Raw genomic sequence first — 22,397 nt, forward strand, 5'->3', positions numbered from 1 at the left:
TTGTGAAATTTTATCAAGTGAGGGAAACCTGTGTTTTGGTATTCTGTGTTGAGCCCATACTCCATGAACGCTAGTTTTGTGCCAGGTTTTAAGTGTTAGAGATGTAAGTGGCCAGCAAAAGCAGACACACTTCCTGCAGGCTCTGAAGCGAATATACGTGGGTTTCAAGTTTTGAATCCTCTTTTACCTCTTCAATAACTATATGATTGTGAAAGAATGATAGTACCTTTCTTAGGGTCATTGTGAGGATTAATTAAGATAATGCATGTTCATAGTTGGTATCAGGCATGTAATAAAACTGTTATCTTTTATTTTCTTTAAAATAGAATTGAACTGTAATTAATTTTCTTTAAAAAATAACAAGCTTCATTAGTATCATTAGCTTCAGTCTGGGATGGTAGTCATCTTTTATTATTTGAAAAGTCTCATTAAGTGTTTCATTTGCTCTGTACACAGCCATATACATTTTAGAAATATGGTACACTATAAGCTGTGTTTTTATTTTTCATATTTTAACAACAGTGCTAGAACCATTACGTTGGATAATTCCTAACATAAGACTATATGTCTGGCTTGTGGCAAGTATAGTAACCTATTTTTTTTTATTACCTTTCTTCTAAAAAGAAGATAAAGAGTCACTTTGTGACCTACTCTGTGGAGCAATGAGAAAAATAAGAATTTTGTGAGAAAAATTTAAGGAAGAAATTCTTCATTGACTGCAAACAAAAATATGATGATGTTACTCTGATTTATGATTGGCATTTTGTATGATTTCTTGAGTTTTTTAAAATGGGAAATATTTATAAATATTTGAAGAAATGGTAAAATTTAAAATATTACAACACACTATGCACTTGGATGTGTAAATCCAAGTACAACTGACTGAATTTAAAAAGGTACACTTCTAAAAAGTTACTCAAGAATAGTCAGTCTGGTCAAATATTCTTGTAGATTATTAAACTGTTTTAGAATATTATGGTTTATCGAAAGTTTGAGGATGAGTTAAATCCTTCCTGATACAATTTTTTTTAGAGAGATTCATCAAAATGAATGACAGATTTCTTTAAGTGGTGGTTTCCATCAGTAATGATTTGTTATAACAGTTAAATTGTCTTTTTGTGAATTCATGCAAAAACTTATAATACTTATGAGGGTATTTGTGCAGTGATATCTCCTGTAAAAAGATATGTCAGGGCTGTATTCACTATCTGTAATGAAATCTCATTAGAGAAAATCTTGCTTTGACATTAAATCACCATCATTTTTTTCATTACCAAAGTCCAAATGTCAAGGAAAAGTGAACTCATAAGCTGGTGAAGCATATAAACAGTTCAATTATAGTGACTGCTAAAATAGATTTTACTGTATTTTTCTGTTTTCATAGTTCCTTTAAATCTTGAGTAAGCCATGCTAAAGTATAAGATAATTTGATGTTTTATTAGAAACATCTTTTTTCCTGTTATACATAAAAGAAGATTGTGTGGTTGATACAGAGTTTTGAGTTGTTTTATTTTTAATGTGCATTTTTTAAAAGGACTTTTTTGTATGATAGATTTTAAAGTATTTCCTTTAGTATGTACAACCAACTTTTGCATTCCCTTTGATTTTATAACTGGAATTTAGAGTTCTGAGAATGAGTATTACCTCTGCTGCTAATTCTAACTTTTTATGTGTAAGCAAACTTTTGACATTTATGTTAATTTATGTAACCTCAGTTAGGGTTTTCAGAAACCTTTTGTTGAAGGTTATTAAAATCAAGATTTAGTTACCTGTTTTAATGGTTAAACTTGTTTAATAGTTGTTAAATTTTAAAGGAGCAAATTTAAGATCTAGTTTATTCTTACAATCCAAAGGAAATGAGAGGCATAGAAATGATTTAGCTGTTCTTTGGGGTGGGGGGGAATGCACTCACAATTCAAGCTAAGTTTCTGCATTATTTCATTGAGACAGCCATATATAAAACTTAATTTAAAAATAACTTCTTGTTCAGCATGAGGTTAAAGAAATTAACACAACTCCGTGAATCTGAGATTTGGCATCAACGCAGGTAAATAAAGTTCTTTCATAAGAATAATGTTTAGTGATGTTTATTTAATATTTTTGAGCTTGAAAAACGAACACTTAGGGAGGTTCTGTAAATGAACTCCTTTATTATCTTAATACCACATATTCTTTTGAGGCTATCCAGGTTATGTTGGAGCTCAGCCTGCAAAGAAATGGATTTGCTGATTTTTGTCACTTGGAAGACCAGCCAGGGTTACTGTAGATTGCCAGTTGGCTAGATCAATACATAGTATTGTGTGAAATCATCAAGTGGTACTCTTTGTTTTAAAAGTGACACATGTAACTTTTTATTATAATTATTAATACAAGCAAAGAAGCTAATAGTGCTTTTATTTATTTTTTATTGTCATCAAGCAGTTTTCTACGAATGTTCAGCAATATGTCAATTCAGCTATAATTCTAGTATGAAATACAGGAACTATGAATAAGCTTTTGGAGCCTGCCGTAAAATTAAGTCAATAGCTTTAATACCTTTCTTACAGTTACATTTGGTTTCACTGTAGCTCGGTTTTAGCATATCTGCACATCTCTTTTGCTCTCAATGCTTAATTTTACCAGTTCAGTTTCTTTGTAGATTTTATTTTAAATCTTACAGCCCCTTAAAATATTGTATTACTGTTTACTTCAATGAATGATAGATAATGTACATGCTTGTTCATTGTGCAAGTACCCAAGACAGTCTGACTGAAAGACAGCTTAAGGAGAAATAAACAAATAGCAAAAGCATTCAGTCTTTATTTATAATATATAGAACATCACTGTTTGTATTTTAAGTATAAGAGTCTATCAGCAGGAACACCCTTGAGAAGGACATCTTTAGCGATAGAATTTACATACCGTTAGCTCACAGTAATTGATTAGCAGCAGGGCTCTGAGTACAGAGCTGGCTGGGCACACATTATTTGGGATGCCTTTGATGCCGTGGTTTTCCGAAGCTTGCTGGCTGCATGCTTGTTGCCTTTGTTCATGACACAGGTAATTACTTGATAAAATGAAGTGCATCGCTGTGAACAATTGACCCTTTGGAACAATCCAGGCTGGTCAGCAGTCTAAAACCACACTTTAAAGCCATCATTATAGCTTCAAACTTAAGAGTTTCCAGGGTACAGACAAAGGTGTTGTCTTCCTTTAGTACAAGTCGAGTGCCATTTTCGGATTTTATGAAGTATTTAAATTGAATGATATTTGATGATATTGAAAACTCCTCTGGAAAGCCATCCAGCCTGCTTTTGGACACCAGAACAATGCGAGATTTAATTTTTGATATGAAATCAGGAGCATTACAGAAAATCCTCAGTCCTTGTGAGCGATCATGGTTATCTGTTATTTCCAAGAAAGTAGTCTCTCTGGGTGTTAGCTGTTCTTTTTCCCACCTGGATTTCACTTCCTCTGCCAGTCCCTTGAGCTGAAAGAATTCTGCTTCTTGCGCAAGAAGTTGATTTTCTCGAAACCCTTCAGGCAGTAGAAGTTCTCCATTTCGTAGGAAGTTCAGGACATGCCTGAAGAGAAGTCCATCCCTGTCTATGAAATAATGACCATCAGCATCAAACGGGCAGAGGATTTTTCCGTTTACTATACCTTCAAGGAAAGTGTCTGGGTACTTGGTCAGTGTTTGTTTTTGAGTAATGTATAAATATCCACCAACGTTGAGGGTCATCAGTGTAGATTTGCAGTTCTTTCCTTGGTCAGCATCTTCCAGGCTGTTGTGTTTCCCTTCATACTCCTTTTCTTTTTCTCTTCTGTTTATTTTACGCTCCATTTTTGAAAATGCTATTTCAGCCTGTTCTTCTTGGCTTTGAGATTTTTAAAAAAGAAACACACTACCACACAAGCACGCCTTTATTCAGCCCCAGCCTGGCGACAGAATGGAAATGCTGGCAGCATCGCCTGTGCTGTCAGCTCGGTTTTGCAGTAGGTGGCGTATCAGCTGTGTGTGCAGGAGATTTCTGGAGTAAGACAGGGAAGGGAAAAAAAAGATAATTTGCATTTAACTGTATCGGGGAAGGAATTTGTTGTTTAAGATTTTCATGTATATTCTTTGAAGTAATAAAAGCAACTCAAGTTACTCAGTAAATTGAATTTCCTCTTTGCAGGTAAGCAGTTACAAATGTTTAATTCTCCAGCTAAGTTTGAGTATGTTTCCATTTCTGAATGTCTTTTAAGTTATTGCTCAAACAGGCAAGCTTAATATTGAAAAATATTGTTAGCTGTTGGAGAATAATGTATATTGAATCTGTATCATTTTTTAAAGTTAAATCATAAACAAGAAATCAAAAGAGAAAGGAAATGAGGTGTATAGAATCTTTTCTCCTATAAAACACACATTTCACAGCAGTGGAGTCATTTTAAAGGCCCAAATGAGAATATTTGAACCTGTTGTTTATGACATTGCACTTGAATTTAATTGGATTTGCATGTGATTGTGATTTGGAGATCTTTAGCACCAAGAAGAAATTTTCTTACTGCTCTTTAACAAAAGGTTCTATTATTTTATTTTATTTGGGTTTGTTTGTTTTACCCTAAGGTAAAGCACCAAGTATACAGGCTTTTAGTAGTCATTTACATTTCTTTCTGGTTAAGATTTCCTATGGAAAATTCATAAGCTCGTTTTCCCTAAATCTGCTCCAATACGGAACAAAGACTTGGGCTGCTATAGAAAATACTATAACTGTGTGTGTGCGTGCGCGTTCACATACCCACATGCACGCGTTTGGGAAGATAAAAGATCCAGAATAACTGCTATAAAGAAGTGTCATGGTAAATTTCACTGTTTTATATTGTTTTTTGTTTTTCTCCAGGTACACAAAAGGCAAAGGAAAGGGCCAAAGACAACGTTTTATTTTATTTTTTGATAACTCAGGAACTGGAACTCTGTTGAGTCTGGTGTCCCCCTCCCCCTTTCTTTTTTTCTCCTTCCCGTCTAACTTAACTTCCAAGGTATTTTAGAGATCTGAGCTTTCATTTTTAGAGTTAAAAGGTCCAGGGGTAAGAAAGGTGAATGCACTATTATTTTACTGGTCTATCTACTAAATTATTCTGAGGAAATGCATTGTTCTCAGAATTAAATTATATTTAATATTAAATTGATTTTTATTTCTATTACATTAAAGGTATTTTTAAATTATTCTCTGTGTATGTTGGCAGAAACAATGCAGCAGAGTCTTCTAAAAATGCTTACCTTGTATTTTCTTTAAACAATATTAGATTTTCTTCAGATATAAAAAATTATATCTTTACTTATAGCAAATAACATGTATTTATTACTTAGATTATCAAAAGCCCATTGAAATTAAACTAGAAATCTAAAGCATAACATTTTTAGAGCTGAGTTTTTGCTTAGAGACCACAAAATTCAACCTCCTCATTTTACCAAAAATAAAATTACATTCTTGGGAGTTTTTTGTTTTAATGTTTGTTTATTTTTGAGAGAGAGAGAATATGAACAGTAGGGGAGGGGCAGATAGAGAGGAGACAGAATCTGAAGCGGGCACCAGGCTCTGAGTGGTAAGCACAGTGCCGGATGCAGGGCTTGAACCCACGAATGCGAGATCATGACCGGAGCCAAAGTTGGATGCTTAACTGCTTAACCGACTAAGCCACCCACGCACCCTAAGGAGTTTGTGGTTTGTTTTTTTTTTTTTAATTTTTATAGTTTATTTATTTTTGAGAGAGACAGAGACAGAGCATGAATGGGGGAGGGTCAGAGAGAGAAGGAGATACAGAATCAGAAACAGGCTTCAGGCTTTGAGCTGTCAGCCACCCAGGCACCCCTTGGGAGTTTTTAACTAGTATCTAACCTACAACTTTACAGCTTAATAAGCCAGTACTTGAACAAAAACTTCCTCTCAGTCTTCCATCTTTTAAGAAAAGTTTATTCTTGGGGCGCCTGGGTGGCTCAGTCAGCTAAGCCTCCAACTTCGGCTCAGGTCAGATCTGACGTTCGTGGGTTCAAGCTCCACATCAGGCTCTGTGCTGACAGCTAGCTCAGGGCCTGGAGCCTGCTTCCGGTTCTGTATTTCTTTCTCTCTCTGCCCCTCCCCCTCTCATGCTCTGTCTCTCTCTGTATCAAAAATAAATAAAACATTAAAAAAAAAGTTTACTCTTACATTCTAACAATTTCATGTGTGTGTTGATTTTGTTATTTCGGAATCAAGTCTTTTCTGTGGATCTGACTTTTTAGGAAATATAGAGGCTCCAGGGTGCTCAGTCAGTTAAGTATCTGGTCATGATGTTTTGTTCCATGGGTTCAAGCCCTGCATCAGGCTTTGTGCTGAGAGCTCAGAGCCTGGAGCCTGCTTCAGATTCTGTGTCTCCCTCTCTGTCCCTCCCCCACTTGTGTTTGCTTCCTCTCTCTCTCTCTCTCTCTTTCTCAAAAATAAACATTAAAAACAATTTTTTTTATTTGAATAGGTTTTTTTTTTTTGACACAACTTTGGAAGTGTATTCATGGGACTCATATGTTTATAGTCACTGTATACTAGTAGCACCATGTTTTAAGCAAAGTCAACAAAGGCATAACAATTTCATTGATAGGTCTAGTTGACTACTCTTTAAGTGAACTTTATGGGGTATCAGAATCAATAGAACAGAACTGTAGTGTAGTGATGGAATCTGGGTTTTGTGTGTTTCACAAATCAAATAATGTAGGAGATGACCATGTAATACTAGGCATTCTTCACTATATCCTGTTTGGCCCATTTGTAGATGCCTTCATGGGGAATGAAGCTCGTGCTGCTAAAAGGTGGGCTTCCTTAGGATGGAAAGGTGAGACTGGGCTGCATCCTCAGCCAGCCCTCCAGGGCTGCCTTATGCGTGCTAACTCACTTCTGGTGTCTGCTGCCTGGTTTTTAAGACTATTGATGCATGTTCTTTGTGTCTGCTGGCTTGCCTGACAGACTCTGAACTGCCCCAGTATGTGCCTTTGACCCTTGGTCACTTTTTTTCCCACTCTAGACTTCACACTGGCTTCTGCACACCTGCCACGTATGATCTGTTTGCCACCCGTGGCCTGGGAACAATAGTGTAAAGGAATCTTTGTCTTAGTGCCTCACTAGAAGTTGATATGAATCCATAGCACTTTTCTTTTGTGTCCTGCTGCCCCCAACTTGCAGTCGTGAAAAAGAAAAATGGCTCCCAGTAGGCCTCACTTTATCCCCATTACTCCACATTATCCCCTTTAAAGAAACATGATTGCATTTTACAGAAGTTGCAGGGGAGTTATAGATCATTCCTGCCTGTTGTGGCACACCTGCCCCTTATGAGACAGCCAGGTTGTTTTCTTTTTTCTCTTCTAAGTTTATATTTGCCTGCTTGGGTGGGTGGGAGGTGGGGAAAGCTTGTCCTGGATAGTGTCAATCAGGTCCACACAGCCCTAAAACTAAAAATGGCGCTTCGTATGCCAAGGAAAATATGGTGTGATTACATTTCTCTACCTCACTGCAGATTCAACCTGCAGTTCAGCAGTTTCAGCAAAAGGCTTAACCCACATGTCAAAGATTAGCTCACTTAGATCCATGTGATCACTAGACTTGAGGATTTCATCTCCTTTGCAGGCAAAATGATTTTTTAAAGATAAGCATCCTGTTTTCTACTCAGTACCCTGGACCTTTATTAGAGTTAGATCACCTCTATTTTAGACATCTGTAATTACACATATAAAAGAGCCCTTTAGCCAACTTTTAGGATTTAAACAGTGCCATAAGTATATCCGTTAGTTAGGCCCAGTGCCTAATCAAGTTCTAGCAAAGCCTTCCACTAATATGATGCTAGTCTTCTACAATCTGCATTAGGCAGAACTTCTTCCAGGCCAGTGGGAGGAGTTCCAATCTTATCTACCAGCTCCTGATGGAAAATGAGGTCATTGTCATTGCCATGATTGGCACAGGATGTCATCATAATATATGCTTGCTCTATGTGTCATGAAAGGAAGTAGAACCTCACCAAGAAGGTATCTCTCTCGGTTGGAAGATACAAGTTTGAGAATTCCCCCAAGCTTAACATATCACTCCCTCCTCTGTGAAATTCAGACACTCCTTTTCAAGGAAAAGGGTTGGTTTTAGGAGTTGTCTTTACAATAAGAATAGTGCTTCCGCCTCCACAGTCTCCACCGATCCCAGATCTTTTTGGTTGTTTTTACCTCCATGTTTTCTGCCTGTCATTAGTTCCCATTATCTTAGAAAGAAGGTAAAAGCAACTACAGCTAGAGCAGCTGCTGTTGATTTTTACTTAAACCTGGCACTCTGTCTCAGCTCTGGACTTCCCACACTTTTTCAACCTTATTGATCTCTGTTTTTCTATCTTGAATTTGATGCCCAGCTACCTGACTCCATTATGATATCTCTGTTCATTTTCTCAAATCTGGCTAACCCTTGCCCATCTTACTTTTATGTTCTCTGATGCCTCTTTGCTTTGAAACATGTCTTTTGCAAGCTAAGTTTCTCTCTCTCTCTCTCTTTAAGTTTAATTATTTAATTTTTAGAGAGAGAGAGAGAGCATGCGAGCAAGGGAGGGGCAGAGGGGGCAGGAGTGAGAGAATCCCAAGTAGGCTCTGTGCTGTCAGCATGAAGCACAACATGGGGCTCAATTTCACAAACTGAGATTATGACCTGAACCGAAATCAAGAGTCAGATGCTTAACTGACTGAGTCACCCAGGTGCCCCAGGTTTCTCTTTTTTAATGTGTGGTTTATCTCTTCTTTATAGCCTCCTGTTAATAGCATTTAATGTGAGAAACATTCATTTTGATATTCAGCTATGACTATTTTGCTTTAGCCTCTGTGTTAAAAAATAAAAATAGGGGCGCCCGGGTGGCTTAGTCTGTTAAGCATCTGACTCTTGATTTCGGCCCAGGTCATGATCTCAGGGCAGTGGTATTGAGCCTCACACAGGGCTCCAGGCTAGGCGTCGAACCTGCTTGGGATTCCTTCCCTCTGTCTCTGCCCCTCCCCAGCTCTCTTGGGCGTATGCTTGCTCTCCCTTTAAAATAAATAAATAAATAAACCACACAGTGTAATGTATCAACATTATAAGAATGAATGATTTTTTCCATGTTAATCTAATTATGTTTGAATGTCAAACCTTTAGTTTAGTTTTGACATAAAATTCATCCGCCTTACGTGTTGTCCGGTACTGGGACTGTACTAACACAAGTACTGCCTCACCTAGCTTATGTTGCTGATGGGCCCCAGTACCCAGTCAACTATGCTGAGTGCTTGAGTCCTTCTAGGACTCGTGGGATATAACCTCTGACAGGAAGGTGATGTAGATGGGTAATTCAGTCAGGTGAATATGTTTGTGAATGTTTTGCAGTATTGAGCTGAGTCTTCAGAGAAGCCCAGCAATCTTGCTGTATTGGCAAACTTAAGCCTCATTTGAGGAGTGTAGAAGAGAATAAAGCACTGTGTATTAAAAGGAGCACAAATACAAATGACAGATTAAATGAGAACTTCAAGCAAAATCCCATTCCACATTTCTTAGCTTTTCATTAATTACATAGATGACTATGAAAATAATTTACAAATCACATTAATTCATATTTTAAATATACTTTGGGAGATGAGTGCTTCAGGGAAAGCAGTGTTTTATAATTCTGTAAGCAGAAGTTATTTATGTTTTTTAAAATGAATTTTCTCTTTTTTGAATTGTACCTCATGCATTATTATTCACTGGAAAATTCTATTGTAACCAGATGAGGAAAGCACTTTCATGAGCCATCAAATGAACGTTGAAATTATATTACTATATAGAATTCATTTTATAGTGCTATTTGACAAAATGGAATTTTGCCTTCTCTTTGGGAAGAAGATATTTTAAAAATGTTAATAACCATTATCTACAATCTCAAAATGAGGGACATGACTTTGAAAACTTGTAAAGGTAATATTATTATGAAATCAGTGACGAAAAGAAAAATCTTTGCTCCTAAGTGCTGTCCCCTACCACTTACTTTTCCTTCTCCTGTCCTCTTTTCCTTAGATCCTCTTGTGCCCCGAGTGATAAGATGGTGAGGAGGAAAGAAAGGGGGGCCTGAACAGCAGGGCAGGATATGATGGTTCAGAGGAGCAGATGCAATCTCTTAGAATATATTGATTGAAATTAGGGATAGGACCCTTTCATGTTGCACATTTTTTTCACATTTCTGAAATCAGGATATAGATTAAAATTGTGGCAGTGTTTTGTCTTAGTGGCTTAGAAGAGGATGTACGTTGTAGTTGATGCTGTCTTAAATTTGTTAAAATACTTGAGCAGTTTTATGAGTTACTACCTTCATATCACCAGAAAATAAAATTAATAAAGATACAAGAGAAGACGAAAGGGAGCCTGGGGGTGAGGAGCCCTATTATGCAGCAGTTTTAAACTCTGGCTACTGCATATTAGAATTATTTAATAAGGTTATAAAAATACCACTGTCTCTTGCCCCCATAAGCAGAGTACAATCTCTGGCTTTGAGACCAATAGTTTTTAAAAAGCTCCACAGGTGTTTGTTCTAATGAACAAGCAGAGTTGGAAAACCACCATATTAAGGAAATCGATGAGTTCAGGAAAGAGACATTTTCTCAGAGAAGTTCTTAATGATGGGGACATAACTTCTACCCTGTAGTTGTGGAGATAACTTTGTTAAATATCTTGAAAATCATAAAGAACTAAACTAGTGCATGGCATCGCCACCAATTAAACCGGAGGCATGTTAATAACCATTGATGAAGTTAATGAAATTTGAATCCTATTCAGTTGATTTGAAAATATGTGCCATTCGATTGTCTATAAGTATTTCATTAACGTTGTATCCCTCAACCATATTGCAGTCTTTCTACATGCAAGTCTTTCTATAGTGAGAGTCTGTTCTCTAGAAGACTTCATCTTTTCTGGAAGGATTTTTTTCAATTCATTTAATCGCCTTTGCTATTTTTTAAAAAATGTTTTTAATGTTTATTTTTGGGAGAGAGAGATAGGGTACAGTGGGGGAGGGGCAGAGAGAGACACACACACAGACTCTGAAGCAGGCTCCAGGCTCCAGGCTCCAGGATGTCAGCACAGAGCCCAATGCAGGGCTCAAACTCACAAACCATGAGATCATGACCTGAGCTGAAGTTGGATGCTTAACCAACTGAGCCACCCAAGGGCTCCACTTTTGCTATGGTTTTTAAGTTATCTCTTGTTTCAAGTACAGATTCGAAGCTGGATTGCATCCTTTGATGAAGGTCTAACTAAAACAATTATTAGGATTTTCCTGCTGTCTTCATTTATTATTAAACATAGCATTACTTTATGTTTTTTATAAAGCTGTGTTTTATTTCTGGGTTTTATCCAGCCTCTATTCTTGAAAGTAGCTTTGAGGTTAGAGATGATGTCTGTTATTATAAGTCAAAACATCATGCCCACATCTGTATTCAAGAGGGTTTTTTTTTTAATTTTTTAAATGTTTTTTAAAATTTATTTTTGAGAGACACAGAGAGATAGCGCGAGCAGGGAAGGGTCAGAGAGAGAGGGAGATACAGAATCTGAAGCAGGCTCCAGGCTATGAGCTAGCTGTCAGCACAGAGCCCGATGTGGGGCTCGAACTCACGAACCTTGAGATCATGACCTGAGCTGAAGTCACATGCTTAACTGACTGAGCCACCCAGGCGCCCCTTGATCTATTATTTCTAAAATTTCTGAAGGTTAAATAGATCAGGACATCAGTTCACAAATCTGAGTAGAATAAGGATCACTTTCTTAATAATATAGAGATTGCAAGTTTGCCTAAATGGTTTGTTAAGATGCCAAGCCATTTGTATAGATTTGTCTTACCCTGTGAACCATAGGCAAAAAACTTCCATGAAAAGATTTTAAATGAAAAGAATGGAAATTAGTAGGATTACTAAAAATGGTTTACCTTTTAAATTCACTTGCTCTGTGGAAATATTTTTTCTTCAGTCCTTTTTCAGATTATAGACACAGATGTGATATAAATAAGAATCAGGAAAGTAGCTTCAAAAGTCCAAAATCTTGGTTCAAGCCCACTTACCTGTGTTTTAACTGGAGTTGGAAGTGCTCTTCAAGTCCTCCACACTGAACTGGATCCAGACTGGCCTTGTTGAAATTAATGCCTATAACTTCCTGATGCCTAACATTTTTCTAATATACCTGGTATCATTAATTACATGCCAATGTTAATAAGCACCCTCCCTGCTTATTACTGTAACTTGTTTAAACTAGGTATGCCCTTAACTTGTAAAAAGTGCCTGTTGGTTTTCTTGGTTCTTCAACATAGAGTCTGTCTCAGTTGAGATAAAGAGCAGGAAGGTCTAAGTTAGAGCTGAAATTTCTAAACATTTTATTGTTGTTTCAAGAAACAGTTTCTAATTTCTCCTCAAAGAAAATTTAATTATATCTAGGTCTTTTAGAAAGTATCAACCCAGGGGCCCCTGGGTGGCTCACTCGGTTAATCATCCGACTTTGTCTCAGGTCATGCCTCACGGCTCATGGGTTCGAGCCCCACATCAGGCTCAGTGCTGACAGCTCAGAGCCTGGAGCCTGCTTCAGATTCTGTGTCTCCCCCTCTCTCTGACCCCTTCCCTGCTCACGTGTTCTCACTCTCTTTCAAAAAAAAGAAAAATGTATTAGTCCAAACAAAATAAACACTAATGAAATAATAAAACATGCCCAGTTGGAAGTGAAGGCCAAGATGTTTTTTTGGTTTTTTGTTTTTACTTTGTTTATCAAGTGAAAGAGAATTGGAACTAGATCTCAGAGATCCCAGGAATTTCATTACATACATGCTGAGGCCCAGAGATGTTGAAGAAGTCTCGCCAAAGTGACATCGCTATTTACTGACAGAATCAGAACTAGAACTCTTAAGCTCTTTTATATGGTGTATGTTTGTGTATTTACCCTTTAAATTTTTCTTAATTTTTTTTCTTATTTATTTGTTTGTTTATTTTAATTCTTATTTTTGAGAAAGACAGAGACAGAGCAAGAGCAGGGGAGGGACGGAGGGAAAGGGAGACACCAAATCTGAAGCAGGTTCCAGGCTCTTGAGTTAGGTGTCAGCACAGAGCCCGACGTGGGCCTCGAACTCACAGGCTGCAAGATCATGACCTGAGCTAAAGTCAGATGCTTAACCAACTGGGCCTTCCAGGAGCCTTTTTCTCAATTTTTCCTAAAACAATGTGGTAGGATAAAGATAAATAAAATAAAACTATTTTCAAAGTTGTGTGTTCATACTCAAGATTCTTTTGGTTACAAGTAACAAACCAGGAAGTAAATGGATCTTGCAAAAAAGGTAGGAGTAGGTAATAAGAAAAATTGGGAAGGCTTCTGGAATATTTCCCAGAATCCAATTCTTGTGTGGGTCCCTTATTTTGAAATTCAGAGAGAGGGAAACACACACGGTGCGGGGAGGGGGGGAATGGAAGGAGATGAAAGCCATTATTCACTCTATTCCCACCACTTTTAGTGTCTTTCTGACTTACCTCCTGTCCAAATTCTACCTGTTTTTCAAGGTCCAACATAAACAGAGGCACCTGGGTGGCTCAGTTGCTTAGGTGTCTGACTTTGGCTCAGGTCATTATCTCACAGTTCCTGGATTCAAGCCCTGTGTCAGGCTCTGTGCTGACAGCTCAGGGCCTGGAAACTGCTTCGGATTCTATGTCTCCCCTGTCTCTGCCCTTCCCCTGCTCGGATTCTGTCTCTCTCTCTCAAAAATAAATGAACATTAAAAAAATCCAACATATCTATCAGACCTTTCTGAAACCTCATCTAGACATAATCTCTTTGTGCATTTTAGTCTCACTACTCCGTGTGTGTCTGTTTTATAACCCTTAAAAACTTCTGTATTGTGCTGTAAAGTCCCATAGCCCAGAGGGAAGGACCAGTAGTCTGTCAGGTAAATTCAGAACTAGGGGTTCCTTTATATATGCATTTCTAGTACCTTAAACATTTTACCTTAAGAGTTTAAATGTACATTTATATACCATATACATGGAGGACAAGGACTTTGATTTCAGTGTGGTATGCTGATTGAGCAGCTGCTTTCTCTTTCTTGGGAAAATTCTGCTCTTAATCCAGTTTAGATTTACAATTTTGGCTTCTTGGAAAAGAGCAAGAACTTAGACACTGAAATAGGAGGAATGCAGAATCCTTCTAGACTTTTTTTCTTGTAGTCTCCTGTTAATTTCTCCAGTACCTGCTTTGACAGTAGTTTTTTTAGCAACTTACTTTTATATCAAGACTTGTCAAGGCATTAAACCTGGTTTCATAGAAACATCTCCTTCCCCCATATTCATAATTAATGGGATTATATAATATATAATCAAACTGCATAATTACTAACAGTAAAACTAGCATAAACAACTTCTAATATAGTTAGAACAGAAGTGTGTGGGAGTATTAGAGATGAACCCAACCACCCACTGTGGGCAATCTGTGGGCGTCTGTCACTATATTTAAATGAGAGGACTTGAGAGCCTTGGTAATCTAGAAGTGGGTTAAGTGGAGGTTTATTAAAAGTGATTCTGGTATTGGGGTGCCTGGGTGGCTCAATCAGTTGAGCATGCAACTCTTGGTTTTGGCTGAGGTCACGATCTCATGGCTTGTGGGTTCAAGATCTGCATCAGACTTTGTGCTGCTAATGTGGAGCCTGCTTGGGATAAGTGATTCTGGTGTATTAAAATGATTTTTATACCTGTCTTTACTTCCTACTAGACCAGTGGCTCTCAAAATGCAATTTGGAAACTTTTGGGTAGAGGGATTCCTGAGACCTTTTCAAGGGTCTGTGAAATCACAACTATTATTCATAATAATACCAAGGCTTTTTTGCCTTTTTCAGTTCTGATTTTCTAAACATTTCTTAGTTTAATTCCTAATATGATCAATAGCATAGATAAAATGCAAATAAAAGCTCTTTAGGAGCCCTCAGTACTTTTTAAGAAAATATATCATAGAATCATTTGAATGACTCCTTGAGGACAGGAGTCCTGTTTTATTTATTTTTGTTATTCTTGATGCATTTCAGGTATTTATGGTCTTTAAAATTGGGCCAACGAAGTGGTTTGGTTTGGTTTGGTTTGGTTTGGTTAGAAAGAGAGAATGGGAGAGTGCCGAACTGTGTGGAGGGGCATAGGGGGAGAGAATCCTGAGCAGGCTCCCTGCCCAATATCTCAAACTCATAAACCGTGAGATCCTGACCTGAAGAACCAAAATCAAGAGTCAGGCACTTAACTGACTGAACCACCCGTGCAGCCCCAACAAAATGGTTTTAAGTAAGGTTTTCTGTATTAATGAACATGATGTTACAGATCATTGGTGTGCAAGTGGGTGCTTTCAACTGCCTTTAAAATATAATGCAATATTTAAAGCATGGTTAGTGGAAAGAATATGAAAACATTTTCCTATGAGGCTTTAAAATGTGTATGAAGGCTTTAAATCTTGCTTAGGAGGCTTTTTAAGAGGAAAAGGGGAATGAGCTAACAGAGATGCGGGGTTATTTAAGAGCAGCCAATCAGTGGGAAAATTCATTGCTGATGATTAAGACTTTTCTTTCACTTGAGAATCATTGGAAAGCTATTTTAGGTTTGAAAAGGGGATATGATGGACAGGAAATTATGGTTTGGAGAAGTGAATTCTGTTGCTTTATGAGAGTGACCTTGATGGAAGAATAGTGATGAGCATAGTGGCCAAGTTGAAATGGGCAGGTGCTTTGGATGCTTCTTATCCTTTCAGGTATTATATGGAGAACATCGACAGCAGAATCCTTTAACTAAAAATTAAATTCAGCCTGTCTACCTGCAGTAGATACTGCTAAATAAGTGGGGAACATTAATAGATGGTATTAACAGGTAGCTCTTCTTGTATTCAGCATTAATATACAGATGGATATATAAGTGAATTATTTTCAGAGATGGTGGGGTATTCTAAATTTGTTTTTTTAGAAGATTAATTTATGTTTTAATAGAGAACTTTCTTATGCACTTAAGATACTTTATACATAGGAATTTCCTGTAATTATTCTAGATAGAATGTCATCTTCAGTGGAGAGGCAAACTCAAATATAAGATTTGGGAAATTCAGATTTTTAATCTCAATCTTACTAAATTGATTAACAAGAGGGAATTATTTTTAGACATTTAAATTTAATATAAAATATTTATGGCTTTATTTCCTTCCTGACATATTTTAGTATAAGGTAGTCATGCTTCTCATTGCGTTTTCTAGACATTGTTAGCCTATACTTGAGATTTGTTGTGTATATTGCATTGAGGGACTCTTCAACTACTGAATTACACAGATGTTCACAGGTTAGGGACTACTGTAAGGAGTCTCCTGGAGTTGGAAACAAAATTACATAACGTCATCATATGGAAGATTTTCTAATGTAAATCATGTGGGTGTGGTACTATCTGCCCTCTACATTTTGGCCAACTTATCTGTCTCCCCGCCAGTGAACTGTATGTCTCTTGAAAAGAGTACTGTATCTTAATCGTCTTTGATTCCAAATGCTTAGATGGTGCCCTTTACCTAGTAGGTACTTAGTTCATGTTAGTGGAGGGCATGAAGTCACTCACCCTGAAGAAAGAATCGTAAATGCATTGCTGATGAGCCAAAGGATGTGCTGAATTTCTTCTCAAAACCTGGGTGAATTTTCATGGAAATGAGACTGAACCATAACCTCCTAATCATAGTCGTAAATTTCCAGACTATAGGAAAAAGCTAGTGCCATCATACAGTCCTGTATGTACTATCAAAAAGGCTGTAAGTGACTTTACAGCAATGTTTGGTGCCTGGTAGTCGTGTAGTAAGTGCTTAACATTTGTTTACTTTATCAGTTTCTCTTGAATTTTGTGTCAGGGTCACCATAAGAATTCTTAAAAATGGTAGGGAAATGTGCCCTTTCATTTGGACAGATGTTCGTAGCAGTTAAAGCTCTAATTTGGACACATCCAAGTTAATAATTCTGCTTAAAAATCAAAGTCAGAGCAACTTGCAAGCAGAACTGGTGCACGGTATAGCCTGGACAATGACCTGTTCGATTTCATAGTATTTTGGGGGCCAGTTATTCTAGTCATGGTGTATTGTAGAATTTTTGTTTGCATACATAGTATGTGTGAGCGTGCACGCCCACATGTGCAAATATGAATTATCTTTGATTTTAGTGGTTTAGACTAGCTGCATTTTCAGAAGTTACTTCTCTGCCAAAGACGATATAGCCTCCACACCCTTCAAGTTTTTAAAATTTGATCTTATGCCCTTCTAAGCCACTCTCTCTAGAAAGAGTTAACTAAACATACATTGTTATTGGCAAGGGGCTGCAGCAGCCCAGTAAACTTGACAAGCTTAGTTTTTTACTAGCCAAGAGTAAGGTTTTTTTCTCTATTCTGACTAAGGATGCTACTAAACTAACAAGTATTCCTTTTGTATCCTTGATTTTTATTATTATATTTGATTCTGATCATTATTATTGTGGTCAGTGTTTCAAAGTAAAATCTTAAAAATGATCAACATATCTATGAATACATTTGTTAATTTTTTTTTTCTTTCCATTCCAGATAAACTTGCATTGGAAGGAATAGTCGTACAAAGAGCTGAATGCCGACCTGCTGCCAGTGAAAACTACATGAGATTGAAGAGGTTGGTGTTTTTTAACTTTGAAATAATACCTGATATTTCCTTTTGGGGGTTGAAACACAGATATTAGATTGCTTATTGACCGCATAAAAACTATAGTTATGTTGAAAGTGTTTTCTTCAAAGGCTCTTTGGTTTTAAAACTAAGGTCCCGGGGACATAATGTACAGCATGGTGACTATAGTTTAATATTACTATTTTGCATATTTGAAAGTTTCTGAGATCTTAAAAGTTCTCATTACAAGAAAAACTGCAACTGTGGTGACAGTTAACTAGACTTACTGTGGTGCTCCTTTTGTAATGTGTATAAATTTTAAATCATTATGTTGTATACTTGAAACTAATATAATGTTATATGTCAATTATACTTCAACTAAAGAAAAAAACCCAAGTAAGAGTTTCTTTAGCAAGAGAACTTTCACAACGTGGGCTGTTTATTTGGGATGTTTTAAGCTACTCTTTTAATATAACCTGAAATCAAACTTTTTAATGCTTCTTTCTAGTCATCTTTATAGATCTTGATTCCCTAAACGTATGTAATAAGATATTTGTACTATTTTATTTTCAGAGCCTATAATTTTCCCATAATGAACATGTCTAAAATACTATACAGGATAAAGCAAGTATAGTTGCTAGAATATCATCCTCTTCTCTTGAGTACAAAAAAGTTTTTATAAACTCATTACCTTGTTAGAGATTTTGCATAAGGTCTTCCCCACTGTGGTATATGGTTAACATTCATAATTAATATTGGAAGATAATTGCAAATTCTCAATAGTCCAAATTTTAACTTTCAAAGAGCAATTTTTTCAACCCTGAAGAAATGGAATACACTGGTTTTAAACTTTATAAAACATTTTTTAAATTTATTTTTACTTTTTTAACATTTTATTTATTTTTGAGAGAGAGACAGAGCATGAATGGGGGAGGAGCAGAGAGGAAGGGAGACACAGAATCCGAAGCAGGCTCTAGGCTCTGAGCTGGCAGCACAGAGTCTGACGTAGGGCTCGAACCCATGGACCACATGATCATGACCTAAGCCAAAGTTGGACATTCAACCAACTGACCCACCCAGGTGCCCCAAAAACATGTTTTATTTTAAGTAAACTCCATACCACCTATGGGGTTCGAACTCTCAACCCTGAGGTCAAGAGTTGCATGTTCTACCAACTGAGCCAGCCAAGTGCCCCTTGTTTTATGCTTTTTATTGAATATATTCCAACCCCATGTAGTTTAGAATTATAACTCTGTTCATTCATTCAGCACTTAACTGTGTGAAAGAAGAGTGAACAAAACAGGCAAAACTCTCTGCCCTCGTGGAACTTACATTTTTAGCAGATGATAGCTGTACACAGCTCATAGGCGGAGCACCCTGTTCAGGTTGTAGCAGCGGCCTCTCTGGGCATCAGCGTCCTCACCGTGTCAAGTGGCTGCTGGAGCTGCATCCTCTCTAATGCCACATCATCTTTTTAATTTCCCTGCCTTCTCAATTAGATTATTGTGTCTCTCAGGAATGAAACAAAAAGACTGGTTTTTCTGTCCAGTAATTCTTCTCATTTAAGTGCCTCCCCAGGGCAAGTAAAAGGATGAAGACTTTTTTAATAATTTTGGAACATAGGCAGAAGGTGTTTCTCTCTTTGGGTGTAGCCTATAAAGTTGATCACATGATGCGAGTCTTTTTTAAAAGACTTATCTTCTTCAAATAACTACTGAAATTGGAGAATCCAAAATCTGGTTATTGAGCTGCTTACCAAGCTTTTTTTTTTTTTTTTTTTTTTTTTGTGGTCTTAATTTTCTTTAAATGTTTCTAAAGCTTTTTGATGATGTGATTAGGCAAGTCATCTGTTGTGTTAGTGAATTTTTCTGATCAAAAAGGATAGGAAAATTGTTTAGCCTTTTGACTCTTGCTAAAAGACCAGCCATTACGTATTTCAGTTATTTAGTGACTTAAGGAAACAGTGACCCAGGAGATGATAATCATGTGAGTTTCATAAAATAGGTGATACATAATATGTGTTGAATGTTGAGATTTTTTTGACTAAGTCGATAAAGGCCTAAGAACACTGTAAACAGAGAGACATGCACACATAAAGACTTGAGTCCTCTCTCACACCCCACATCCAATGTGTCAGAAAAATCTTACTGACTGTTCCTTCAAAATATTACACATCTACATTCTGACCATCTCTCGCCACCCATGTGGCATGCCGTTATTTCTCACCCGGATCACTGCAGTAGCCTCCTAGTGCACTTCCTGCTTCAGTCCTTGCCCGGCTGTTGTCTGCTGTGCTGTCGGCACAGTTGTTAGACCAGTTCTCAGATCTGTCAAGTCATGCCATTCCTCTGCTCCTGGGTCGCTTGCAGTGCTTCCTTTATTACTCAATAAAATTTGAGTCCTCACAGTCATCTGCAGGGATCGACATGATCGCCCTCCTGCTCCTTCCCACGTCTCCCCGTCCTTATATCCTCCAACTTGCTCCCTTCACCTACTCAGCTTCAGCCACCCTGACCTCCCCTAACAGCCATGAGCACTCCATACTTCCATGTTAGGGCCCTTACACCAGATTTTCTTTTCTGCCTGGAATACTCTTTCTGCAGTAACTGCATGGCTCACTCCTTCCTCTTTCAAGTCTCTTCTCAGATTCTACTCTTCCAGTAATGCCTACCCTGACCAACCTACTTCTTTCTATACTTGTATTTTCTTATAAACCATATCACCTCCTAATATACAACTTATTTGCCAACTTCGCCTTAGGGTAGTTTAAACTTCCGTAGTTGGTTCTTTGGTGTGTGGGCGTGTACACACAACGTGCACACAGTCATCTATTACACACATATATACGAATGCTTAGACTAGTTCATGACATGTAGTAGGTCGTAAATATCTGTTCAGTGAGTAAATGGCAGGAGATAAGGTTTAAAATGTTAAATACCTTTATATTGTGGCTAAGTTATTTGTTAAAGAGTCTGTGTTGTGGCACGAAATTTGGACTTTGTGCTGTGGCTATTAGGGAGTCACTGAAGAATTCTAAGCGACATGGAAAGCAAAGGGATGTTGGATAAGCTGTTTTGGCCACAATGTAGGACTGAAGGCAGGGAGATAAGCTAGAGGTGGATGCAATAACCCAGGTACCAGATGTCTGAATGACTAAACATTAAAGTGGCTCTAGTCAGAAGAGAGATGAAAGAGTAGGTTTTGAGGATATTTGGAGGTAGAGTTGATAGGATTTAATGAACTCCTCTCCTGCTTAAGTGGTTGTGGGATGGGATTTCTCTAGAACCAGACTGATGGTGGCCTGGATGTCCTTCTGCTGTGAATCCTCAGACTGATTCTGTACCATCCTGTGTGTTGCACTGATGAGAGGGAGAGGTGAGGCTTTATAGACCCCATGTCCATTTTAATTTAAATCCTGGCTGACAGTTTACATAAAAACTTTAAAAAAGCAGAAAATACTTAAACTGCAAGAAGAGTAGTGATGGGTAAATTATCAAAATAGGAAAGTAACATGAGTCATAAGTTGTATCTCATGTACAGTTGACACCTGAACAATGAAAGGGTCAGGGTGCCGACCCTTTGTGCAGTTGAAAACGCATGTAGAACTTTTGACTTCCCCCAGAACAACTACTAATAGCCGACGTTACTGGAAGCCTTACCGATAACATAAACAGTTGATGAAACATAATTTGTAAGGTCTGTGTATTATTACTGTATTCTTACAATAAAGTAAGCCAGAAAATCATAAGAGAAAATACATTTACAGTGCTGTACTATAAAGCGTCCGTGTATAAGTGGACCTGTGCATTTCAGACTAGTGCCGTTCAAAGGTCAACCTGTGTTTTATTTATTGCCTTTCAGCATTTTCAGATGCCAAATGTGATCACTGACGTAAAGCTCAATTTTTAAAAATTACTAGATACTCTTCTTGCTCCAGAGAATTTACAGTCTATAACCTGAGAGGGCGCACACACACACACACACACACACACACACACACACACACAGTATTATCTAAAACATTTATTTACTGATGATATAATAGTAGGAGGTATAGAATATGATGGTGCTGGGGCACTTGGGTGGCTCAGTCGGTTAAGTGTCCAACTCTTGATTTTAGCTCAGGTCATAGTCTCATGGTTTGTGAGATCAAACTCTGGGTCATGCTGTGCACTGACGGCACGGAGCCTGCTTGGGGTTGTCTCTCTCTGTGTAGAACTTTTGACTTCCACTAAAACTACCCCCTCTCTCTCTTTCAAAATAAATAAACTTAAAAAAGAAATGTGGCACTGTTGATCAAACAGAAAGGCAGATTTCAAGGTATACGTGACATCAAAGTAAAAGTGTTTGAGAGCAGACCTGACAGTCTAGTACCTAAGATATACTAGCCCTGATATTTCACACATATGGTCAGAGTTTTTCACGGCCTGTTGACTGCCTCGTCCTTAATGACATGCAAGTGTTTGGATAATCTGGTTTTATTTTCAGCTGTTTTCCTTTCGACAGACATCAGCTAGTTCTGTCACACTACACGTTGTTATCCTCGATGTGCTGGGCACTTTAAAATTTTTATGCCTTTGTTACGTTCTGCGTCCTATACCTAGAATGCCTTGTCTAATTTCTGCCAAGAACCTTATGAGCTTTTAAAACCAACCCAGATGTCACTTACTCAGTGAAACTTTCTCATGTCTTTTCATTCCTCACATTCCTACATACTTATTTATTCTTCTTTAATGG

The 22,397-nt window shown here is 37.5% G+C and overlaps 2 protein-coding genes across 2 annotated transcripts in view; one reads left to right on the plus strand and one right to left on the minus strand.

Annotated features, from left to right (window-relative positions):
- Positions 1-22,397, plus strand: part of GTF2F2 (general transcription factor IIF subunit 2) — a 156,549-nt gene that overhangs the window by 68,455 nt on the left and 65,697 nt on the right. Inside the window, exon 5 of the mRNA XM_029936711.1 lies at positions 17,588-17,669. Coding sequence (XP_029792571.1) covers positions 17,588-17,669 — 82 coding nt within the window. The remainder of the gene's footprint in view (positions 1-17,587; positions 17,670-22,397) is intronic.
- On the minus strand, positions 2,378-3,955 carry KCTD4 (potassium channel tetramerization domain containing 4). The gene has a single exon (XM_029936709.1). It carries the CDS (start codon positions 3,821-3,823, stop codon positions 3,044-3,046), a length of 780 nt encoding a protein of 259 aa, XP_029792569.1. The 5' UTR covers positions 3,824-3,955; the 3' UTR covers positions 2,378-3,043.

Source organism: Suricata suricatta, chromosome 4 (genome assembly GCF_006229205.1).
Source record: "Suricata suricatta isolate VVHF042 chromosome 4, meerkat_22Aug2017_6uvM2_HiC, whole genome shotgun sequence".
In the NCBI taxonomy this organism is placed as follows: domain Eukaryota; kingdom Metazoa; phylum Chordata; class Mammalia; order Carnivora; family Herpestidae; genus Suricata; species Suricata suricatta.